Raw genomic sequence first — 25,804 nt, forward strand, 5'->3', positions numbered from 1 at the left:
CCTGTAAAGTTCTCCAAACCGTGAAGCGAAAAAGTTTCAACATAAAGCTCTCATCGAAGTCACGGCTTACGGATCACAAGCTTTGCCTCCGCGATTTTCACAAGAATACATTGGGATACATATAGGCTTCCTATTACAGAGAAATATCTACTTCTTACATCTTCAAACATGTTTTGAGCTCGTGTGATATGGCCTGTAATGTCCTCCAACCCGTGAAGCGAAAAAGCTCCACCATAAAGCTCTCATCGAAGTCACGGCTTACAGATCACAAGCTTTGCCTCCGTGATTTTCACAAGGCTACATTCAGATACATACAGGCTTCCTATTACGGCGCAATATCTACTTCTTACATCTTCAAACATGTTTTGAGCTCGTGTGATATGGCCTGTAAAGTTCTCCAACCCGTGAAGTGAAAAAGCTCCAACACAAAGCCCTCACCAAAGTCACGGCTTACAGATCACAAGCTTTGTCTCTGATTTTCACAAGGCTACATTCAGATACATACAGGCTTCCTATTACGGAGCAATATCTACTTCTTACATCTTCAAACATGTTTTGAGCTCGTGTGATATGGCCTGTAAAGTTCTCCAACCTGTGAAGCGAAAAAGCTTCAACATAAAGCCCTCACCAAAGTCACGGCTTACAGATCACAAGCTTTGTCTCTGATTTTCACAAGGCTACATTCAGATACATACAGGCTTCCTATTACGGAGCAATATCTACTTCTTACATCTTCAAACGTGTTTTGAGCTCGTGTGACACGGCCTGTAAAGTTCTCCAAACCGTGAAGCGAAAAAGCTCCAACATAAAGCCCTCACCAAAGTCACGGCTTGCAGTTCACAAGCTTTGTCTCCGTGATTTGCACAAGGCTACATTTGGATACATATAGGCTTCCTATTACGGAGAAATATCTACTTCTTACATCTTCAAACATGTTTTGAGCTTGTGTGATATGGCCTGTAAAGTCCTCCAACCCGTGAAGCGAAAAAGCTCCAACATAAAGCCCTCACCAAAGTCACGGCTTACAGATCACAAGCTTTGTCTCCGTGATTCGCACAAGGCTACATTCAGATACATACAGGCTTCCTATTACGGCGCAATATCTACTTCTTACATCTTCAAACATGTTTTGAGCTCGTGTGATATGGCCTGTAAAGTTCTCCAACCTGTGAAGCGAAAAAGCGCCAACATAAAGCTCTCACCAAAGTCACGGATTACGGATCACAAGCTTTGTCTCTGCGATTTTCACAAAGCTACATTCAGATACATATAGGCTTCATATTACGGAGAAATATCTACGCTTTTCGGGACCCATCGGGCACCGAGTCTTTGTAGTCCTGAGCTGTACGGTACTCTGTGTGCCGCCGTATGGCACAGTTATGACTTTCTCGGTCTAAAGTCAGGGTGATGGGGAAATAATTTAAAAGCCATACATTAAATGTTTTTTTTTAAACTGATTATCTATCTGAAGGAGAGTGCACCAATATCAGATTGGCTGAGGGTCTGACTCTCAGCCCCCCCCCCCCCCACACACACACACACACACACGATCAGTAAAATGAAGTAGCTGTGGTACACCAGAATGGGCAAAGTAGTGCCGGTAAATGGTACGCAAGTTATCTCCGGGTCAAGTCAAAGGCAAACAGAAGTTGTTCCATTGGGATTTTAACTTTTAGAGTATCTGCTCCCAATGGGTGGCACTAGAAAGATGGTTTTCTTACTCTATGGTAGAAAGCCGATATGCTTTCTGCCTTAAAAGTAACAAACTTCAAATGTCATACCTTTGGGTTGATCCCTTCCCAAAAGTAACTGGAAAGTGACTACATTGCTTTTGTATAGTCACCCTAACTGATGCCCTCGATTTGCTTTCCACCAGCTCCTCTGTTCAGATTGGTGCTCCTTGCTTCCAATATGTGCTGCCGTTCCTGTGCTGTGGAATAGGAAAGGCAGGGGAGACATGTCTTAAACTTACCACCACTCTCCGGTTGACACTGCACTGGCCATGTTGGAAGCAGGAGGCCAGGAACACCGAAAGTAGGACTATGGAAGAGACCAAGTAGGGTGACTCTACCAAGTACAGTTGGTGCGAGTCAATTCGCAGGTCCTGGTCCAACCACGTCAGTAATCTGTGGTTGCAGGATAGGAAACAATGAGAGCCACCTCCTAGTTGATGGCTCTTCTTTCGATTAGCCGGCCTGGCATGAGTCACATGGGCAACCCACCACAATGATGACGTTGTGCCAGGCCAACTAATCAAAAGAAGAGCTGCAAATAACTGGAGGAGGGTGGCGGTTCTAAGGGGTCCTGTCGAGGAGTCACCGATTTTTAGCCCTGGGGTGGAGGGTCGCTTTAGCTTTGTAGTAGACATTTCTGTGATTCATCCATGCATCTAGAGTTTTCTAAGAATCCATGTACAAGATTCAGAAACGTCTCATGATGTAGACCATCGATCTGATCCACTACCAGATTACTCTTTTTTCGTCAGTAGGGTCACTTTTGTAAACCCAAGACTTTTATGTACATCCATCGGCTGTGACACTACGTCGTCAAGATCTTCTGCTGGAGATCAAAACTATCAGATATATTAAATGCTCATATCTGAAACATGCGGGGTCCCCAGAATGAGGGATTTAACAAATCCACGTAAAAAAAAGGTGTTTATATTTAGCGCTAAACCCTTTAACTCTTCAATCGCCTAAAGACGCCGATTGCGCGTGTTTATCCCGTCCTTACAGCAGATGAGTTGTTATTGTGAGCATTAATGCAGTTCTACCGCAAGACGGGTCAAGGAAAGAGAAGCCCAATTATTATGGCCAGCAGAGACCGGTAACTCACCCTATTATCACCCCCAGGCTCTCGGCGCCACAGACGTGTTATTGCTTCTTGTGTCATAGACTCTGCCACTGCTAAGAGCCATGATTATTACGCCAGTCCTACCTCTGCTATCAGAGGCGCCGAGGGGGTCCTGCCTACTTTACCTCTCTGCAAAGAGTATTACATTGCCGCTTACAGTGGGAGGTGTATCAGCGGTGACCCAAAGGGCAAAACTTCCAAAAAATCTGGCAACTAAAAAAAAAAAGTGTCAATTTTTACGGGATGGGTTTTAAAAAAAAAATTAAAAAAAACATGGATGGTATACGAAAGGAAAGCTAAAGAAATACAGTGACAAGGTCAAGGAGCTACAGGCGGACAAGCAGGGTGTGTAATTGACTTCCACTCCACTTCGAGAGCAAAGACAAACAGGACGAAAAAATGAAGGCAGATAAGGACGCCTCCCAGTATAGAAGGCTGGGACCAACATGCCACACAACCAGCCGGTGACCACTTATTTACCCCACAGTGGGCGCTAAAGGGAATGTATTAACTGTGGTCTGTCCGAGAAGGAAGAGGGGTTGTCCGCCTTAGGGGATAGTTTTCTTAAACGCATGTATTTTTTGGCTAAAAATACTTTTTTTGCAAAAGGGTTTAACATTGTTTGCCTTCTATAGGCTTTGCGTTGCACTGTCTATTGCTGGCTGCAGAATGAGTGAACTGGAACTTTGTCAGTGAGCACCCACTGATAGTATGACAAGAGAGTTCGGAACTTTTTTGCGCTCCTCTCAGCTTATTTATGACCACAGATCACATAGATGTTGCCAATTTTTTTTTTTTTTTTAATGGAACTCAATTGTGAAACTGATCTTTAACCTTAAATACATGCGCTTAAGTAAAAAATATATATTGCCTCTAGAATGGACAACCCCTTTAATGGTAAGGTGGCGCTTTTGCTTTGTTTTTTTGCGTGGTGAAAATACACAGCGTCAAAATCTCACCGGGAACTTAACCTTAAAACCCAGCGGCCGGTCCATACAGCGCAGTCCTTACTCCCATCGTGAAACACGGATTTAAGAAACGGCTTTTTGCAAGTTACTCACAGTTATTATATAATGAAATATTCTGCAGGCGTTTGATAATCCATAAAGTTTAATTTCTCACCATTCCTAACAAGAAGATCAACAACTACATTTCTCATTAAAAGGGAATCTCAGCAGGTTTATGCTACATAATCTGATGTAGGGGCAGAGACCCTGATTTCAGCGATGTCTGACTTACTGGGCTGTATGTTGCCATTTCAATAAAATCAGTGTTTTATCAGCAGGAGATCATCTCTACAGGACTAGGTATCTTGTGCTTTCTAGTCCAACCACACCCCCAACACTGATTGGCTCCTTTCTGTGTATGGGCAGAAAGCTGCCAATCAGTGGTGTAGGCGAGGTTATACAGAGCTCAGCATTCAGAGAACTGCCAGATCTGCAGCAGAGAAAACTGATTAAATCGAAATAACAGCAAGCAGCCCAGTAAGTGATACATCCCTGGAATCAGGGTCTAAGCCCCTACATCATGCTGCTCTCAAATTACATAGCTTAGACCTGCTGACAGATTCCATTTAATGTAAAGTTTTAGTGTTTTATGATTGCACAAACCCTTTCTGTATACCGTTTTCTAAGTGTTACACTAAGATATACAGAAAAAAAAAAGCAACACTCTGCATTTGACACAGTCCAATATCAATTACTAATGTGCCACCCACGGAGACGTAGAATAAGAAGATTAAAGAGTAAACACCAGGACGTGTGCCGTACGGCTATGTGCACGCCTCCGACGGACAGCGGGAAAGCAGCTCTATTTGTGGTTCTATGGAGGATGCATTAACGGCTTGCAAAGTCTGAGTACAGCAGGATTTACCTTCCCTTAGTATCCCATTGGAAGCCATTAGCTCGATTTTATTTCAATGCTGTTTTTTCGGATTATCAGCACAATTATTCTCTCTATCGATCTGGAGGTCGTTTTGGGCCAGTACTTAAATGGCGGCGAAGGCTCCTCTTCGTTTAAGGTGTGTGGAGGGGGCCCGTCCTCCAGGGTCATTTTACTTGGTAAACTTCAGCTGAACCAATTGTACCGTATTGTGACCACTCCGCCTAAAGTCAGAGTCATAAAATCCCGGTAAATGGCAGCACTGCTCCGGCGGTAACAATGCATCATAATAAGGGCTTATTCTACTTTCAGCCAACATAAGGATGTAAATCTGCTTAACTTTAAGAAAGCCGGAGATTCCTTCCCCTACTGCAATTCTACAGGCACAATGGTCATTAAAAGTGAGCCAGCCATCCATCAGGCCTATCATGGGCCAAGCCTGGACTAGAGGTCACTTACAATCCATGGCATATACAGATTATCACTAGTATTATATATTCATTATACACTCTGCTTTTATATGTCTGATCACTTTTTTGATTTGATTTGAAAAGTTCCTATAAACGGGGCGAGTATCGGGTGGCGTCCGTAGAAATGTATTGACTCCTGTTAAAAAAAGTAAGGTCCATTATTAATGTTGGTTAATTGAGTTATCGGCTTTGATAGGCATTTCAGCAAACTTACAAATGTGAACATCAATTAGAGGCGTCTATCACGTAATAACGGTGATACAATGATGGCTCCATAGTACTACAGAAAGTATGAAGAAGTAGAGCCGGACAAGGAAAATAGAAGAGTACAAGTCAGTACTTTAGCTTACTGGTCTCCACAGTCCTGCCTGACAGCAGCATTTTACAGAATCGGCAAAGTGGATGTAACAAAAGCCCAAACAGAGTATATTGTACCCAAACGTACCATAGTTTATTTTGTAATAAGCAAAAAAGAAATTATTATAATTCTAAAAATTATTTCCATATTACAATTACATATTTTAATACATAAACTCAGATGCCCCCTGACAAAGAAGAGCGAAACGTGCTTTGGGATGGCAGGGACACACACAGTAACCAGCAACAGTGCTTTTAAATGTTCACCGGATTATCTCTTGGCTCGTTTGACAGAATCCTCAGCTTATAGGGAATCACACACACACGGTTGCTGGTTACTGTGTGTCCCTGCTGTCTCGACGCACGTTTCGCACCACTTCGTCAGGGGCGTCTGTGTCGTGTATCTACTAAGTGTATACATATACCGTATATATATTTTTTTTATTATTATTCTGTTAAATGAAAGACTACATTTGGGTACAACATACTTTGTTTAGGCTTTTATTATGTCTTAGTGTTTTTGGATGTATTAGTACATACATGTGTTGCATTTTTTGGGGAAGGAAAAGGGTACATGAGGCATGTGGAAATATTTTTTTTGTTGTCATTTTTGAAAATCTGTGGCATGTCAGTCAATTTTTGGTGCAAAATCAGCAAGATTTCAACCTTTCCAAAGGAAAGAAAGGAAGGAATCTGCAAAAATACATATTCAATGTGTTTATTCTTCTTTAGATTCTGTGATAAGCCTGTACCCCTACGCTTCCACATAACTGTAACCATCACTGAAAGCCATCTGGTAGGCAAAGAGTTTCTAATGGAGCTTTCCAGACACAGAAAAAAGTAAAAACAATCTGGTTGTCCCTGTAATGAGCCCCCAAACTCCAGTTACTTTTATTTTCCTTTTTTAGTTCCCCTGATTGCTTACGTTATAAACTCCCACATTTCCTGCTGGTTCTCCCTCTGTTACTCTAGACTACATTTCCCAAGAGGCCGAGTATTGCTGTTCCACACTCACACTCAGTGGCTGCCTGCTCCACCCCCTAAAACACCATCCTGAGACTCCTACAGTCTCAAGATGGATAAATCGCTGCATACAGTTTCTCCTGTCCATTAGTCCTCTGACATAACTTCGCATATGCTATCCGACACTATCCAGTAGTCAGTACTGTTCCAGGTACTGACACTAGCTAGCTTAGTGTACTGTAGGGAAGCCCAGAGTCATATAACAAATACAGTCATATGTTAAAGTTTGGGCACCCCTATTAATGTTAACCTTTTTTCTTTATAACAATTTTGGTTTTTGCAACAGCTATTTCAGTTTCATATATCTAATAACTGATGGACTCAGTTATATTTCTGGATTCAAATGAGGTTTATTGTACTAACAGAAAATGTGCCATCTGCATTTAAACAAAATTTGACCTGTGCAAAAGTATGGGCACCCTTATCATTTTCTTGATTTGAACACTCCTAACTACTTTTTACTGACTTCCTGAAGCACTAAATTGGTTTTGTAACCTCATTGAGCTTTGAACTTCATAGCCAGGTGTATCAAATCATGAGAAAAGGTATTTAACCACTTGCAAGTAGTTCTCCTATTTGATTCTCCTATGAAGAGTGGCATCATGGACTCCTCAAAACAACTCTCAAATGATCTGAAAACAAAGATTATTCAACATAGCTTTTCAGGGGAAGGATACAAAAAGTTGTCTCAGAGATTGAACCTGTCAGTTTCCACTGTGAGGAACATAGTAAGGAATTGGAAGAACACAGGTACAGTTCTTGTTAAGCCCAGAAGTGGCAGGCCAAGAAAAATATCAGAAAGGCAGAGAAGAAGAATGGTGAGAACAGTCAAGGACAATCCACAGACCACCTCCAAAGACCTGCAGCATCATCTTGCTGCAGATGGTGTCACTGTGCATCGGTCAACAATACAGCGCACTTTGCACAAGGAGAAGCTGTATGGGAGAGTGATGCGAAATAAGCCGTTTCTGCAAGCATGCCACAAACAGATTCGCCTGAGGTATGCAAAAGCACATTTGGACAAGCCAGTTACATTTTGGAAGAAGGTCCTGTGGACTGATGAAACAAAGATTGAGTTGTTTGGTCATACAAAAAGGCGTTATGCATGGAGGCTAAAAAACACAGCATTCCAAGAAAAACACTTGCTACCAACAGTAAAATTTGGTGGAGGTTCCATCATGCTTTGGGGCTGTGTGGCCAATGCCGGCACCGGGAATCTTGTTAAAGTTGAGGGTCGCATGGATTCAACTCAGTATCAGCAGATACTTGACAATAATGCGCAAGAATCAGTGACGAAGTTGAAGTTACGCAGGGGATGGATATTTCAGCAAGACAATGATCCAAAACACCGCTCCAAATCTACTCAGGCATTCATGCAGAGGAACAATTACAATGTTCTGGAATGGCCATCCCAGTCCCCAGACCTGAGTATCATTGAACATTTGTGGGATGATTTGAAGCGGGCTGTCCATGCTCGGCGACCATCAAACTTAGCTGAACTGGAATTGTTTTGTAAACAGGAATGGTCACAAATACCTTCATCCAGGAACTCATTAATAGCTACAGGAAGCGACTAGAGGCTGTTATTTTTGCAAAAGGAGGATCTACGAAATATTAATGTCACTTTTATGTTGAGGTGCCCATACTTTTGCACCGGTTAAATTTTGTTTAAATGCAGATTGCACATTTTCTGTTAGTACAATAAACCTCATTTGAATCCAGAAATATAACTGAGTCCATCAGTTATTAGATATATGAAACTGAAATAGCTGTTGCAAAAAACAAAATTGTTATAAAGAAAAAAGGTTAACATTAATAGGGGTGCCCAAACTTTAACATATGACTGTACATGTATTCTAATGTAATGTTTGGAATACCTGTCACCACCCTACTGGCTATAGTCACTAGCTGCTAAGATTTCTTGTCCTGTGAGGAGCTTGCAATGTGCTTTCCCTCTTTCCTTGGACACATCACCAGTCACTGTAATCTTGAAGAGGATCACAGGCCACACCCACATGACATCACTGATAAGATCTCACTGCAGAGCTGCACACAGACAGTAACAATCTCTATTTTATCATCTGAAAGGTCTACACAGCAGGAAGTAACAATCTGGAGGTCAAAACACCACCTGACAGGTCAGAAACAGCAAGTAAATTGTAATATTTCTATATTTCTCATAGGCTTTACAATGCTTTAATAATCTGTGGGCTCGGAAAACCCCTTTAAATTCTGAGAAATCGACAGTAAGAGAGGGGGGTGCCAGAAATGTTGTGGAAAGAAGTTGAAAATTTGTGCAATTGTCCTAAAACTTTCAACTTTTTTAATTTTATACCACACTGGCTACCATTCTTTTATTTTTTTTTTCCTGTAGACGGCTTAGTGGTCCAACAAATTTATTATAATTTCAGCCATAATGCTAAAAAATGTATGGCCTAAATCTATGTCGGCTTTTAGCTGCCATAGACGTGACTTCACGCCATGACAGATTTCTCAAATAGGCTCACACCTCCTAATAAATTGGGCAAGTTTTACTCAAGCACATCTAGTCTGATATTCTATCCGATGCAGTTAATAAAAAATAAAAAACAAAAAAAAATGCATATCACGGGGTATTTGGGGTTTTTTTTTAGCGAGGAAGTCTTCGGATGGTTAGCGTATATCATTCATTACAGCCCTTTAACACATACACTTTGAGCATTTTCTGGTGTATGCAGTAAACAGTAGAAAAAAAAACTGATGCATACAGCCATTAATATGTCAATCTAAGGCTAGTTTCACATTTGCGTCTTTATGCGCAGCGCATCGTGCGCAAGTAGAAACGCATGCAAAACCACACCATGCATTTTTGCATGCGTTTGCGTTTATGCGCATTCGTTCTCTAGGTGTTAAACCAGTGTCTATACATGTTTACTCGTAAAACGCATGCGCACGCAAACGCAGGCGTACGCATGTCCATGCGCATGCCTGCGTTCCCATAGACTGTAATGCGTTGTTTTGACGCATTCCGCGCGCAAGCGTACGCATGCGCTTTTTGACGCCTTTGGGCGGACCCAAAAATGCAACAGCTTGTGTCTGGCGCGTCTAGACGCACACCTTGAAAAAACGCATGCACACAAAAACGCAGACGAACGCATGCAAACGCAAGACCATGCGTACGCCATCATGACGCATGCGCACAGATGCGTTGCGCACAAAAACGCTAATGTGAAACCAGCCTAACGCTGTATGATTGGGGGAGGGGCAAACTAAAATATTTGTTTTAATTTCATTTGATATTTTCAAATGTCTCCAGACAGATCTAAATGTAAAAGTGTTCATCCTCTTCATAAATGTTTGAGCACACAACCCATCCAGTCATCTGATGGGGAGGAAACCTTCCAATTTACAAAAGTTCTTTATGCTACATCAAAAAATAAGACAAGAATGAGGCCGATACAGTAAGTGGTAATAAAATTCTATTTCAAAGATCCTTTTTCAGTGAATATTCTGTTCCATGGCACCGGGTCATCAGATTTAGTAAAAAGCTTTCTCAGCATGAAAATTAGGCTTCTTCACAGGTCTTATAAAAATGAGAGTCTTATTGTAAGAGTTTCCTATGCACTCACTTCAAGTTTGCTGTTGTGAAGCCTTTATCCCAAATAGTTTGAATAATGTCATAACGCTTTGTGTGAAATATAAGGCAATGCTGAAAAGTCAATTCTTAAGAATTAAATGTAAATATATATGTACGGTATGCACACTACCGTGCAAAAATATTAGGCAGGTGTGGGAAAAAAGCTGTAACGTAAGCATGCTTTTGAAAATAGAAGTGTTAATAGCTTATTTTTTTATCAATTAACAGAATGCAAAGTGAACAAACAAAATTAGAAATCTAAAATCAAAGCAATATTTGGTGTGACCGCCCTTTGTCTTCGTAACAAATTTTATTTTGAAGGAACTCTGCAGCGTGGTTGATTCCGAACACTTTGGATAACTAACCACAAATCTTGTCGCTTGGGCAAATCTTTCTGTGTCTTCATGTAATCCCATGTAGAAGCTGGAAAAAGAGTGGAGGTAAATTCACAGAGAGAGAACGTACAAAGATGAAAGTTTTCTCTCTGTGGTTTGTCCTGAGGAAGAAGCAAGTGTGCTTCGAAATACGTTGAATAAAAACCACATTTGAATTTCTACGCTCTGTGCATTTGATACCGGTGGCAGAGCGTATTTACCTCCACTTTTTCTCCACCGTCTACATGACCCACTATTATGGACCTGCAGCAGCCTATATCTATTCACCTCCAGGTGATCATTTCCTTGGATCTTCTTTTTAACCCAGGAAATACCCTATTGCGCTCTTTATATTTCCACATTCCTTTAGAATTCATCTAATCCCAGACAGACTGACTGATGTTGAGATCAAGGTTCTGTGGAAGCCATATCATCACTTCTACGACTCCTTGTTATTCTTCACACTGAAGATAGTTCTTAATGACATTGGCTCTAAGTTTGGGGTTGTTGCCCTGCTGCAGAATAAACTTGGAGTCAACCAGACTTGATGGTATTGTATCAAGTCTGTCTGGGACTATGTGTAGAATAAAGAGACCGAAGGATTTGCGGAATCCTACATCTACAGATCTGTGGTTTGTTTGCCAAGTTGTTTGGAACAACCTTCCGGCAGAGTTCCTTCAAAAACGGTTTTGAAGGCAATGAGTGGTCACACCAAATACTGATTTCACGCAGATTTTGCTTTTGTTCATTAACTTTATTATTGATAAAAAATAAACTATTAACACTTCACTTTTTTAACGTATTCTTATTTTAATAATATACAAGTAATATATACACATATCTCTATTATATATATATATATATATATATATATATATATATATATATATATATATATATATATATATATATAGAGATACATATATAGACATATTACATGTTTTGCTCTAGGTCTTCAAATGAACCATGATGAAAGGTAGCGATGATTTCAGCAGGCGAGTCTACCTTAGGTAGAACAATAAAAATGACATTATCTATAAAAAAAAAAAAAAATGACATGATTAATTCGCTATTCTCGCTTAAGACCCCCTAATGCTGCATTGTCCAATTACTCAGCTAACCACCTGTCAAACCTGCAAACTTAGTTTGGGATTACCTCCGAGGCAGTGCTGGGTCCGGTGCTCCGTCAGCTCGGCCAAGGAATCGAAATCCTGCTGGCAGTTATCGCAGGTGTAAATTGACTCGTCCTCCAGCTCCTCTTCCTCAATCCTCTCTTCCTGGCTGGTCACGCTGTTACCATCTTCCAAACCTCGGCCCTCTCTTTCAGCCTCCCTTCCAGGGCCACCTGCAGGCACAGGAAGAACATAAAGTAACAGAGCCCTCTTTCACAAAATACTATAATTACTTTTTTCTCTCTCTCTCCATCTAACTTTGACATGAAGTCACTTATTAGTTGGCTCGACCTGATTAACTATTTAATCTCGGCCACGTGCATCAGACTTTAGATGGCAACTACAGACAAAATAAATATCCTGTCATTACAGACAACATGGAGAGGTCAAACTTAGCAGAGATCAATGATGAAATTAACTTCTTCTGGCCGGTACAATAACAGACGCTGGGAGAAAACATATACATCATTGGCTCTTTATAAAAAAATCCTCTATCCATACGTCTGATAAACTAAAAAAACAAACAAAAAAAAAAAAAAAAAAAAGAGATCACCTTGATATTAGTGAATGGGCTCACATCTTTTGGCCAAATTTTGTGCTAAGTATCTCATGTGTTTTTTCCAAATGTCAAAAGCCATTATGCTATTCACACTTCATATATTTCACACTGATATGCCTTAATGCAATTGAGTGCAACCATTTCCTCATTTCGATATGTAAAACAAAAAAAAGACGCATAACTGTGCAAGATTCAACTTCTGAACAATTAAAAAAACAACCATAGCTACTAACATAGTAATAAACAAACATGCCTCTATATTATTCACACAATATGGTTTCCGACTGCTGATCAAAAGACTTTCTAGGGGCCTGTACATTTGTGTGCTCTCGTGCTTCCAGAGCAGCTCACTCCCGCTTCCAGAGCAGCACACTCCCGCTTCCAGAGCAGCACACTCCCGCTTCCAGAGCAGCACACTCCCGCTTCCAGAGCAGCACACTCCCGCTTCCAGAGCAGCCCACCCCTGCTTCCAGAGCAGCCCACCCCTGCTCCCAGAGCAGCCCACCCCTGCTTCCAGAGCAGCCCACTCCCACTTCCAGAGAAGCCCAGCCCTGCTTAAAGAGCAGCCCACCCCTGCTTCCAGAGCAGCCCACTCCCACTTCCAGAGAAGCCCAGCCCTGCTTAAAGAGCAGCCCACCCCTGCTTCCAGAGCAGCCCAGCCCTGCTTCCAGAGAAGCCCAGCCCTGCTTCCAGAGCAGCCCAGCCCTGCTTCCAGAGCAGCCCAGCCCTGCTTCCAGAGCAGCCCAGCCCTGCTTCCAGAGAAGCCCAGCCCTGCTTCCAGAGCAGCCCACCCCTGCTTCCAGAGCAGCCACCCCTGCTTTCCAGAGCAGCCCACCCCTGCTTTCCAGAGCAGCCCACCCCTGCTTTCCAGAGCAGCACCCTCCTGCTTTCCAGAGCAGCACCCTCCTGCTTTCCAGAGCTGCCCACCCCTGCTTCCAGAGCTGCCCACCCCTGCTTCCAGAGCTGCCCACCCCTGCTTCCAGAGCAGAACCCTCCTGCTTCCAGAGCAGCACCCTCCCCTGCTTCCAGAGCAGCCCACCCCTGCTTCCAGAGCAGAACCCTCCTGCTTCCAGAGCAGCACCCTCCCGCTTCCAGAGCAGCACATTCCTGCTTCCAGAGCAGCACATTCCTGCTTCCAGAGCAGCACACCCTGCGTCTGTGCAATTAACCAATATAATATACATCAGGCTCCCATTCAAACACAGGCCAAAAATGTATTGGCAAACCATTTGTTCTATAGTACAGAAAAGGAGAGTAGACCGCTTTTCTACACAGAGGGACAAAGGAAATGTATACCATGTAGTATACATATTTGTTTTTACAATAGCTTAACAAGTGTATTGAGCCATCATAGGGGTCTCAGGATCTGGACTACCACTAATCTGTATGGCGTTTCATGTTCGGCTACATAATATACATATTAAAATAATGTACGTACCCCTTTAACAGTCTGTATGTTGGATGTAACAACTGGACATCGAACCTACAGAACCATAGATCTTTATGGGTGCTAAAATAATAAGGAAATCTTTTCTTATATGCATGTATTTTTGGCTAAAAAAAAGCATTTTTGCAATGAGGTAACTTAAAAATGATATACCATTAACCATGGGTTAACTAGCAAGTCAAATCCATCAGTAAGTGAACCCATCTGGGCAGACTCTTCTATCCTGATTGATTTGCACTTAAATCAGCATATAAGATCACGCTCACTGACAAGCTTATACAGGTAACTCATTCTGCAGTCAGCTATGTACTATGATACGTGTAGGCTGCAGAAGCCGAAATTCTTTAAGCGTACTCTACTACAAATATGCTTTAGTCATTTTTGCTATAGGGTGCTTTAACATCCTTTAAATTTGATTCTGAAATATAAAGTGGTAATTAAGGATAGTAATCCAGAATAAGGAATGTAAAGTCTAAGGAGAGCTGATCGCAACTTTTCAGGCCTGTAGACTATAATAATGAAAAATTGTAGTTGCCCGGCAATAACTGATAGTAGAAAGTAGGCAATGCTTATGGCAGTCTGTACTCTGTCATATGGTCTGTATTGTGACAGCTAGTGTCATGAACAGAATGCATGGGTGATGACTTAGATGAAATTATGCATTACGTTCAATAATTCAGAAATCATTAATTTTACCAGTAGGGCTCAATTTTAAGGCTATAAAACATCTTTCCAAACTTTTGTATGAAGCAACAGAATTTGTCTCTGTCTTTTTCTCGCAAACAGCAGCCGGAATGATCGAGAAATAAATGATTTGTTCAGCCTCGCAGCTAATAGTGTTTGCCTCCTATGACTTACAACTTAATAAAATTGATCTCTGTGCAGCAGCGGGCTGCCGAGCACTAGAATGGGGCTATCCTCGAAACGAGAACATTTTCTGAAGTTACCTTCTTACAACCTCCTAAAGTTCTGACCTCCGAGACCTTCCGGCTGAGTGTTTGATGTGGACCGAGAGCTGGAGCAGTGTCAGAGAGATACCGGAGGGGCCAGACTGAGCTGTGGTTTATCAAGACGCAATATCATAGGAAGGACAGAGTAACACCCTGGTTGTGCCAAGACGGATCGAGTACTGCAGCACGCACAAAGCTATGCAAGAAGAGAAAACACATACTTGGGATTATAGTATCAACTTGCCATGAAAGCCACGTAATAATGCAATCATATCGTGCAATAAATTGTAAGAATTTAGTTCAGTTTTGAGAACCTGACATGGTAGACCTCCTGCACTGTCAGAGAAAGCCTCAAGTCCCATGGTGTCTCCATTTATGACCCTTCAATCTGTCTATCCAAAGTGAACCATACTCCGTCCTGCCATTCCCACATAGGCTGAAGGGAAACGATCACACAACAGCCATACATATAGTTTTTCCGTTATAAAATCCCAAACCAAATAAGGGTATAAAGCCATACTGGTCGAAAGAAGGACCTCTAGAAGAAAAATTAGAACGTCATCTACATCACAGACCTGGATCATTATAGATAGAAAAACCACCATAAGCTAGACATCCAGTGTAAACAGGTCTCAGAGTATATACTGTACGTAGCTAAGACTTGGTGCGAATCAGGTTTGAGGAGCAGGTTCAATGGCTGCTGATCGGGAGACCTCTTATGGAATCCATGGCGCGACGTGATCGATGCGGCATCACACACGTCACGTCGTGCAGGTCCGGCTAATCAAAGAAAGAGCCATGGATGAGGGTGGGCAGGAGGCGGTTCTCAGGGCTCCTGACCAGTGACCATAGATTACGGATATGTCTGATGAACCAGGTCCTTCGAATCAACTCTAATAGAGGCCTTAAAATAAACCAGACTTAACATGAAAAATTGCAGACATTGAAGTTAGCACAAATCAATTTGCAGGGCCTGATCTAGAGGCCACTTCAGTAATTTGTGATTTCTGGATTGGAGCCCCCCCGATAACTGCTTTCTACGTCCTGGCAGCTGTGGCTCTTCTTTTGATTAGCCAGCTTCAGACAATGTTGTCAGGCCAACAGAGGAGCCAGTAATGCAGTGATATAAGAAGCGGTTCTCAGAGCTCCTGTCCATTGGCCTCAGGTTACCTATGTGGTTGATGAACCGGAGTCCTGCAAATCAATCCCTACCAACTCCAATAGCTAATGCAACCACATGCCTAGATGAAAAACACACTCTTAGTTGCCTTTACTATTAGGGGTATTACCATTCCGGATATTTATGGCATATTCACACAATAATGCCACAGATACCAGAGAGTCACATATCTAGGTCCAGAGAACTACTCCAATCTTGTGCCACTATAAACAGGAAAGTGGTTGCACAATGTAAGAAAGCAGCTGACAAGGTCCCGGAGGACTATGTCACCTTGATGGCTAGCCTCACTGATGTGAATCCTGGAAAAGAAGGCTCCAGTAACTAAGTTGCCGAGAGGGATTTTTTTTTTTTTTTAATAGGCCTATATTTTTGGGTCTGGGCTTTAGGAGCGTCCAGAAGAGTTGGATGCGACTGGCCGCTCCCATATCTCCACCTTTGAAGGGCCTATTTAAGGCAACTGGGCTATCTCAGTGGTGTTTGTGTGTGGAGGCAGAAAGACCTATTTTATGCGGGTCAGGTTCTGCTGCCAGAGGTTGACTAAGACTGGACTTATCGTTGAATGGATGAGCCCACTCTGTGATTCTGTATACCTGTATGGACTGTATGCTTCATCCATAATTTTTCAGAAATAGGAAAAATGTATTATCTTTTGTAATAACTAGAAATGAATATAACAGGAACTAATGAAGCTTTAGTTTGATGCTTATAGACAGTACATTCAATATGCAATATATTCCCCAGCGCTGTACTGGGATTGTTACCACTCACTAACTCCAATGGGACTTGCAGTCTAAATTTTAGCTACAGCCTGACCTTTCACATTTCACATATTGTGTTATCAGACAACACAATGATTCCAACCAGAGTCCTCATCACACAGGTAACTCCGCAGGAGCCCCATCTTCCACACTAATGGCAGAACAGAGACTATTCTTTACCAGTTTAGAGGAATATTGATAATGTCGCTTCAACTCCATTTTTACAACCTTCCTCGTGTGAAAACTTTATACTTCTTAATTAGTTTTTCACAAATGTAGGCGCCCGAAGGGAAATAGTGAACCAGCAATATTTACGAACGCCGGAGCCCATTTCCCAGCGGCACGTTATTTGCCTGTATGTATAGATATATCAAGCAGTAAATCAATTGCGAATGCTACTCCTCGCGTCGGATCTGTTTGCCGGTTCATATGTATTATACATAAGGAAAGCAATGTGAATGATATATATATATATAAGGTTATGTAACGCAATAGTAATATGCTCCTTATTGCTAGAGGAGAACAGCTCTTTCTTAGATTTACTGGAAAACTACCTGCATTGTGTCAGCTTTACTTTCACTTAAAGGGGTTGGCCGCTTTATTGACAATTTTAATATATGTGGCAGAAAGCTGAATATATTGTCACGCCGGCTGTCACGCCGCTCTCACCTGGGGCCGGGACCCCGTGTCCATCGTCACCGCTTCCGGTGCCGCGGCCGCTCCGGGGGTCCCGTCGCGTGCGCACCTCTCGCACCTAGTCCCATGGCTGCACAACGTTGCATGTGCGCTCTTCTTGGCTCTGACTGCAGCCACGCCATCTCTATGGTCCTGGAGGACCTGACCCGGAAGTCGCTGTACTCTTGCTCTATATCAGGCTACCTCTTCTTATGGGAAGTGCCTGATTATTGTTGTGCTTCCTGGCTTGGTCTGTGTGGTCCTTGCTTGGCTGCCCGCTGTATTCGGGTCCAGTGCCTTGTGCAGGTCATTTTTACACCTGTTTCTTTAACCTTGCAAATTTTGGCAAAATTGTGTAAACCGCATGTGACCACCCCCCCAAAAAAAAAAAACAATGCAAAAATTTACTAATTGCAATTTTGACAAAAAAAATTTGCTGGTGCCCACCGTACAGATCTGCGTGGCAAATAAAAGGTTAAAAAAGCGCTGCGCATTAACATAATACCAGTTTAATTAATCTAATTAGGAGCGGGTGTTTTGTGCAAACATTGGGAGAAGCTTTCGAAACACAAAATATCAAAGTGTTTTAATTGGGCTCGTCAGCGTATGATGAACGTTGTCCGCTCCGCGCGCCGTCTCGGGGGGCACCTGTGAAAAGGTGGGAGCGGGCTCCTTGCGATAGCAGACATTACGCTGCGCTAATAATGACCCTCTGCTTCTAATGAAAAAAAGAAATGTTGTTGTGATGGCAATTAAGCTCGCAAAGATTTTCGTAGAAAGGAAATTAGATTTATTTGCTCGCCATCCTCTTGCTGATGAAGCATCCACTATTTGGGAAAGGCTCTAATTAACCCTAATTTAGATGATGTGCACTTTTGGGTAAGCACTTCCCCGGGTATGCTCCAATGATATAATAATTAGCACTTTAAAACAGATTTGTATTTTTTATTTTTATCTCTGACCCCAAACTCCTAAATTTTGTGCTTAAGCGTTTTACACAAAAGACAATTAAGATAAAGCACATTACAATAAAAGTCACATTAAAAAGGCATTAACACGGAGAAGTGCGCCACCGAAAGCGGGCAACAACGTACACAAAAATAGTGACTGGTCAACGCTTTGTTCTCCGGAATGCAGGGGCGCTAAACTTTGATTAATTGCAACATTAAGAGGATATAAACCCTCTAGGATTCTACATTACAAGAAATGATTAAAAAGAACTGTACTGAGATGGTCTTAATATCACAGTCTTGCTTAGAGGCACTTCTACAAATTACATCTTCACGTGGAAATATGACAATGCGCCAGTTACGATCCAGCTGGAGTTATGGTGACGCGGTGGTAACACTGTCATGGAATGGTGGAATTTCTTTTGGAGCTATCTTTTAGGAGCTTAAATCCATTGCCCATCTATAAAACAGTCTTTCAATTTTCTTTGTATGTTTCTATAAGCCAGCAATATATATATTTTTTAATGTAATATCATGTATGCTTAAATGGAAGATATCATCAGAAAATTGCCTTTTATTCAATTCAGATTTTGTTGTGTTGTAATTTTTTTTTTTTAAAGGTGCCTGAGGAGCTTTCAGCAGGTTCATTATCATCAGAGGCATGATTACAATGACTGGGAACACATCTACACACAGCTGATAATACAGGATTGACCAGTCGCACTAGGAGATGGCATACTGACCCTGCTCCTCCCTTCAAAATGACCTTTGCACATGATCATTAATTAGATACTTCAGAAGGTAGGTTCAGGGCTCGTTCCTTAAAGATAATGCACACTTCATGAAACAACAGAAGATAATGCATGTGTTTCCTGAAACAACAGAAGATAATGCAGGTGTTTCCTGAAACAACAGAAGATAATGCAGGTGTTTCCTGAAACAACAGAAGATAATGCAGGTGTTTCCTGAAACAACAGAAGATAATGCAGGTGTTGTTTCCTGAAACAGAAGATAATGCAGGTAATGCATGTGTTTCCTGAAACAGACGATAATGCACGTGTTGTTTCCTGAAACAGAAGATAATGCACATGTTGTTTCCTGAAATAGAAGATAATGCAGGTGTTGTTTCCTGAAACAGAAGATAATGCACATGTTTCCTGAAACAGACGATAATGCACATGTTTTTCCTGAAACAGAAGATAATGCACGTGTTGTTTCCTGAAACAGAAGATAATGCAGGTGCTGTTTCCTGAAACAGAAGATAATGCACGTTTCATGAAACAACAGAAGATAATGCATGTGTTTCCTGAAACTGAAAATAATGCACGTGTTGTTTCCTGAAACAGTAAGTATGACTCTAAAAAGCCTCAGTGGCAATTGTAAAAGTGCAAATTTTTTCTTTTTAACATAGATTGCGATAACAATATTATAATATTATAATATAATTATTATTACAATCTATGTTAAAAAGACAAAAATTAGCAATTTTGCAATTTTACAATTGCCACTGAGGCTTTTTAGAGTCGTACCCACTGTTTCAGGAAACAACACATGTGCATTATACATATATAACACAGATGATCGCATCACAATTCTCGGACTGGCCGGCGGCTCTCCTGACCTAAGTGTGATAGCTACATAAAAATACAGGCTGTCACGTTTGGTGAGGAGAGCAACCGGCCAGTCCGAGCACTGCAATATGATCGTCTTTCGTGTTATACGGCTGTCTGACAGCGCCCTATCCCATCTTTTTGGAGACTCCCATTTGCACTATTTTGCGCTGATGTTTATATCGTAATTTCTTTGAGCGCTCCTACCTGATACGGTTGCGAGATTCATTAAACTGTGCACCTTGTAAAACTTTAAATTAGTATCAATACAAAAAAAACAAGGTTTACGTTAAAAAAAAGTGGGGGAGGAAGGTAATTGCGGACTATTGTGCCAACAAGACTACCATGGAAATAATATAGATCACTAGTAAGGTTCAGGACCACGCTCAGACTCAACCCCTCTTAAAGTGAAACTCTAGTGTAAACTCTAGGTTGTACTGAGGACCTCCAAATAACTTGGAGAATGCAGGAGCTAAACTTTTGAATCAAGATAAAATAAAAATGTAGTTTTTGCACCTCTACCAAAACGACTCGCCCAACAGATAAGGTTGGTGGAGAAAATAAATCTACCTGCTTAATTTCAGCGGCTGATCCTTAGGCTATGTGCACACTTATGCAGAAAATTTCTTCATAAAAGCCAGACTCCTTCCCAGAAAACACGCGTTTTTGCCGCGATTTTTTCCGCGCATCCCCAGACACACAGAAAATAGCTAGAAATGCGGAATTTTCCGTGAAATTAATGAGCATGCTGCGGTTTTTTTTTACTGCAAAGCGTTTTTTTTGCAGAAAAAAACGCATCAATATGCCCAAAAAGTGCAAAATGCATTAAAGTGAGTGGGAAGCTTCTTTTAAGCGATTTTTGAGCGGATTTTTTGGTAAATCTGCAGGAAAAACACGAAAAAAAAAACGCTTTGTGTGAACACAGCCTTACACCTATCTAACGTATATGGGGACCTTAAAGTACCTAAACGTTCATCATTTTAAATTTTGCCCAGAACTTATGAAACTTTGTAAATCACTTTATTAAGGCATTCAGGTCATAAAATAAAATTTGCACACAAGTGGCTTTCAAACCCCTTATTTTTCCCAGTCTTTCTTTATCCATACACAGCACACGCAGCTTAAAATCCGCCTTTATCTCCATCTACAGAAATACCCCGTCCAAACCTCACTAATGTCAATGGTGCAGGGTAACAGATAGGGTTCCTAACATTCTGCTGTACAACCCTAATAAATGTTTCACGCTGACAAAACCTAAGCCGTCACATCAATGGCTGCCTTCCCAGTGTATATCATATACGATACTGCCATATAAACAAACACATAGTAACGGTATTCACTATGCGCATGACTGCAGCATTATTTATTCTAGATTCAGTCATGGCCGTAATGAATGCTGATCATAAAATCCAAATTGAACGTTGTTGCAATGAAAAACCTATTTCTGCAATTACTTTACTTTTTTTGGAGACAGACAAGGGCCATTTGCTTGGTAGACATAAGTGATTATATCCCAGCATGATGGAGGCCTACTGTGAAAATCCCCTACCTCCAATACACTCATAGTGACACTGAGACCACTGACCATAACCTCTCTAGTCACTCCAATGCTCCATCTGTACATTAAAATACTCTCAAACCCCATCCTATTAAAACACCTAGTAGTGGCCTGTGCTCATCAGAAATCACACAATGTATTGTGGGCTCCCACCGGCATAACAGCATTACCCGGTCAGATAGCAGCGCATTAAATGCCATTTCATAATGTACCCAATTAAACCCAGGCTTTAATTTTCTTAAAGCCAATCACAATGGCATGCATAGGTCCAATGAAGTGGATAAATTTAGGACTCCCAATAATTAGCACTTAAGATTACTACCGCCATTTAGGTGTACAGTTGGCTGCTCTGCATTATTACAGTGGCGTAATGAAAAACTAAACTTTACTACGGGTTTGATGCAAATTCAACAGGTAACTCGTAAAAGTTCACTTGGCAAAATAGAGGAAATTTTGCAGCATAAGCCACCCATAGACATAAGACCCCAGTCACATCACATACATTGTTTCCATTCAGCATGTATGCCGGGAAAGCTCCAGCCATAAGCTCAGGAATAACTGAATACTAAAGGTTTGCAGGCCCTATTTTTTATTTTTTGTGTAGCACATATTAGGGTATGTGACCCCCTCCAGGGCTCAGCACCCTTATCCATCCATCTTTCTCATTGCGAGCGATGACTGGTTTCCTTTTCACTCCCCCCGTTCACATGAGGCTGGTTTGGCACAGAGATGTAAGACATTTAGTGGCTAGGTACCATCCGTATTAAAAGGTCACCTTGATGTGGTGGGATAGTTTTTGTGCTTTTTGATCAAAAAGCTACTCAAGTACCTTACGTCTTTAACGTTTGCAGCAATATTGGAGTTCACGTGTTCATTAATCAGAGGCACCGTGTATACGCGCTCGTATATAAGCTCATGAAAAGGCCATCACCAGAGTTGAGCAAAAAGCTTACAAAGACGCTGATGCAGCAGCCATGACGGTACTCTGTTGCTGTCAGAATTGATCCTTTCTGGTATCACCTCAAAGTACTGAGGATGCTGACAGTTAGGGTTAGGTAAGGGCTCTGATCAGGTCATGGATAGGGTCTTGCTAATCTTTTTGTTAAACTCTACTCATGGCACATTTGTTGATGCCATTGGGTATGAGTGACAGATGTCAAGTGCTTTTCACTGAAAAGGCAAAAACACAACGCGAGTAAAGTATAAAGGGAGTCACCCCAAAATGCAAATTCACCTACTTAAAAACATTTATATATGGGACTTTATAAAAATTAGACCAGTAATATCCATTTTAGTTATGTACACGCAGATAAATTCACTTTTAATCCATTTACAAATTCGTCGTTGCATCCTCAGAGTGGCCAATGTCTTGGGGCTCCGTAACACCTTCTGACCCAACACGGTCCCTGAGGTTGGTTGACATCACTGACTTTCTCACGACTAGCATTACCTAAACTCTAATCTCTGTTCCTGCGCATGCGTACAGAATCAGGAGGAGCCTGGCAGCACACTCACGGGTTCAGGGTGGGCGTGCACTTAGTGACAGTGGAGGCATGCTCTGATCTGCGGCTCCCCCCAGTCTGTGGCCACCGCCCTCTACATATGGAAGAGTAGCAAGTCGGTAACTTCAGACAGGAGCAGTAGATTAGAGAGAGGCTGCAACCATACTACGTGCATGGCCGCCCTGACACTGAGTTGTTGCTGCAACGCTCCGGTGTCAGGAACAGGAATTTGCATTTACAAAGCACTCACTGTAAAAAATCCAGCAATGTCAGTCAAAATCAGGGGAAGCCCTGAAAAAGCAAAGCAACAGGCGAAACGGTGCACAAGACAATGGCAACACCAAGTTACCGTTATTAAAAGCGTATTTGTAACTATACCGCTAAATGTATATTACTTGTATGGCTTTTATAGGGTCCACGCCTCCTATTCAAAAATGTTTAAGTAGCATTTTGAGGGGGTGACTGAATCCCTTCAAGATATTGAAAAATGCAAAAAAAAAAAAAAAACAACCTCCCCACGTCTCCAGTTAACCACGCACGCTCCGAAAACCCATGCAAACACAAGGATAACATGTACATTTCATCTTTTTGCTCCTGATTAGATGGTCCCAGGGCACAAGCTCTGCGAGGCAATAGTAGCAACTAGGGTCCGATTTCCATGAATTTACACTCGGGCAGCATTTGGACTGTGTGCGTCTTTTGGCAAATTCACATTCAGGATCTTCTGTACCATCGGCCAATGCAGAAAAGTCAATAGGTCTTCTGCTCGGACACAGGCTGCATTTTGGCGGATGTTGTAAACTCATCTACATGTGTGAGCAGCCTACATGGAGGATTGAGAGATTTTACATATGGATAGGCAAAAAAAAATATCCATAATCTCTGCATTTGGCACATATGTTGGAGTCAATGCCCTGTGGTGTATTTTTCTTTGGAGCTGAGACTTGGTCGTCTGCGCTCCATTGTTACATCAAAGGGTCTTTGTGAAGAGTTACAATTATTTCTGTGTTACCGAGACACACACACACACACACACAATAAAGAAGGAGATTTGCTAAAAGAAGAAAAAATAGAATCTACTTCGGATGGTAGCGTGGCAAAAACACAGGAGATGAAAGCCATCTCTGGCTGGCACACATGTCCCCTGCCCGCAATTGCATCTGGCGGCTTGTGCTCAGCCGAGCCTGTTCACAGTCTTCTCAATGTTGCCTTTGGCTCCCAGCAGTTCAGTTTCCACAGAGGCGGCCAGCATCCCCCACTTCTCCTCCACATTTCGCAGGCACCTACTGGACACTCCTGTGGCTCCTGCTCCATGGCCGGGCCTGACTCTGCTTCTGTTCTCTCTGGATGGAGGTGACGGTGCATGATGAATTAGCTCGGAGGCAGCATTCTCTGCTACACAATATAAACACAGTCACATTCTAACACTCAACACCTCAATGTCATTAGCGACGCCAACAGTCATTACATTCTCTATATCCTTGGCCACCCAATGCGAGCAAGGACACTGCTGCCGGACGGGGGATTCATACAAGGGGGCATTAAACACGTGATGGGGGGCAGCAGACAGGCACTTCTTACATCACTGCTTAAAAAGCCCTGCACTCCATCAGCTCTGATTATCCCTTGCGGACACACGACTGAAAAAAAAAGAAAAAGCTCAGATTCTGAAATATCCCAATGGATCTCATGTAAAAATCCTCTGTGTCATTTTTTCTGAATGGAGCCACTGTCATTTAGAGGTCAAGCAATTATTAATGTTATATAGTTCTTCTGATTAGATATGTCGCTTACCCATTGTGTAGAGCATTGTAGTGGCTTAGGTATCCATGGTTACAACCATACAGAACAGTGACAGCTGTGAGTGATCGAAACCATGGATACCTAAAGCCACTGCAATGCCCTGCACATGGGGTAAGTGACATAGCGAATCAGAAGAACTATACTGTATTTCTAATTGGAGGTATTTGCTAATATTATTATTACATCTAATACATATTTGGATCTTGGAGATGGGAATACCTCTTTAACTATTTACTGGTGTCCATGTCCCTTTTCTTTTCCAGCGCAAGACATTACGAGACCACTGCAGGCAATCAGCAGCCAATGAATTATTAGCCAGAAGAGAGCAAAGAGTTTCCGGCGGCCATGGCAGATGGATCCCTGAATCAAAAAAGGGACATGACGCTGTATTATTATTACCATGCAGTACTGATGAATAGCGAGGGTGCAGTAGGTGATACGGCATGTATTATTTATTTTATTTTTTTAATTTTCAGAGCTTTAAAGAGACATGGACAGACACTTCAAGGCCCATTCACGTGCTGATAATTATCCAATTAGCTCCCTCGTTTCTGATCGCAAGCAGCGATCGTACAATGGCTGATCTCATCTTAAAGATCAACTTTGTCGACATCACTTCTGGGAATTGCTGTTCACAGTTTGCAAACAGTAAGGCCTCTTTCACACATCCGTTTTGCGGCGTCAGGCGAGATCCGGCTTTTTTTTTGTAAAGCCGGATCTGGCGAAATGCAATGCCGGATCCGGTTTTTCCCCATTGACTTGTATTAGCGCCGGATGGCATTGCGTTTCATCCGTTTTTTGCCGAATCCGGATATTTGTCTCATTCCGGCGTCTGGAAAAAATGGCTACTGTAACGTTTTTGGTCTCCGGCGAAAAAGCCGGAAGGGCCGGATCCGCCGCTTCCGGCTTTTTGCCACAATGAAAGTCTATGGGCGCCGGAATGCGCCGGATCCAGCCACCGGATCCGTTTTTTTAAGTCTGCGCATGCTCAGATCCAATTGGCCAGCCCCCAGGAAACAGATATAACCTGCTAGACGGATCCGGCAGAAAAACGGATCCGTTTCTA

General features: G+C 42.1%; 1 protein-coding gene across 1 annotated transcript in view; it reads right to left on the reverse strand.

The window, feature by feature from the left end:
* The window catches only part of ZNF423 (zinc finger protein 423), a 272,352-nt gene that overhangs the window by 188,052 nt on the left and 58,496 nt on the right, over nucleotides 1-25,804 (reverse strand). Inside the window, exon 3 of the mRNA XM_073576157.1 lies at nucleotides 11,731-11,919. Within this exon, the coding sequence (XP_073432258.1) occupies nucleotides 11,731-11,919 (189 nt within the window). The remainder of the gene's footprint in view (nucleotides 1-11,730; nucleotides 11,920-25,804) is intronic.

The sequence above is a fragment of the Dendrobates tinctorius genome, unplaced genomic scaffold (assembly GCF_039654945.1).
Source record: "Dendrobates tinctorius isolate UK_male_01 unplaced genomic scaffold, ASM3965494v1 ptg000047l, whole genome shotgun sequence".
Taxonomy (NCBI): Eukaryota; Metazoa; Chordata; class Amphibia; order Anura; family Dendrobatidae; genus Dendrobates; species Dendrobates tinctorius.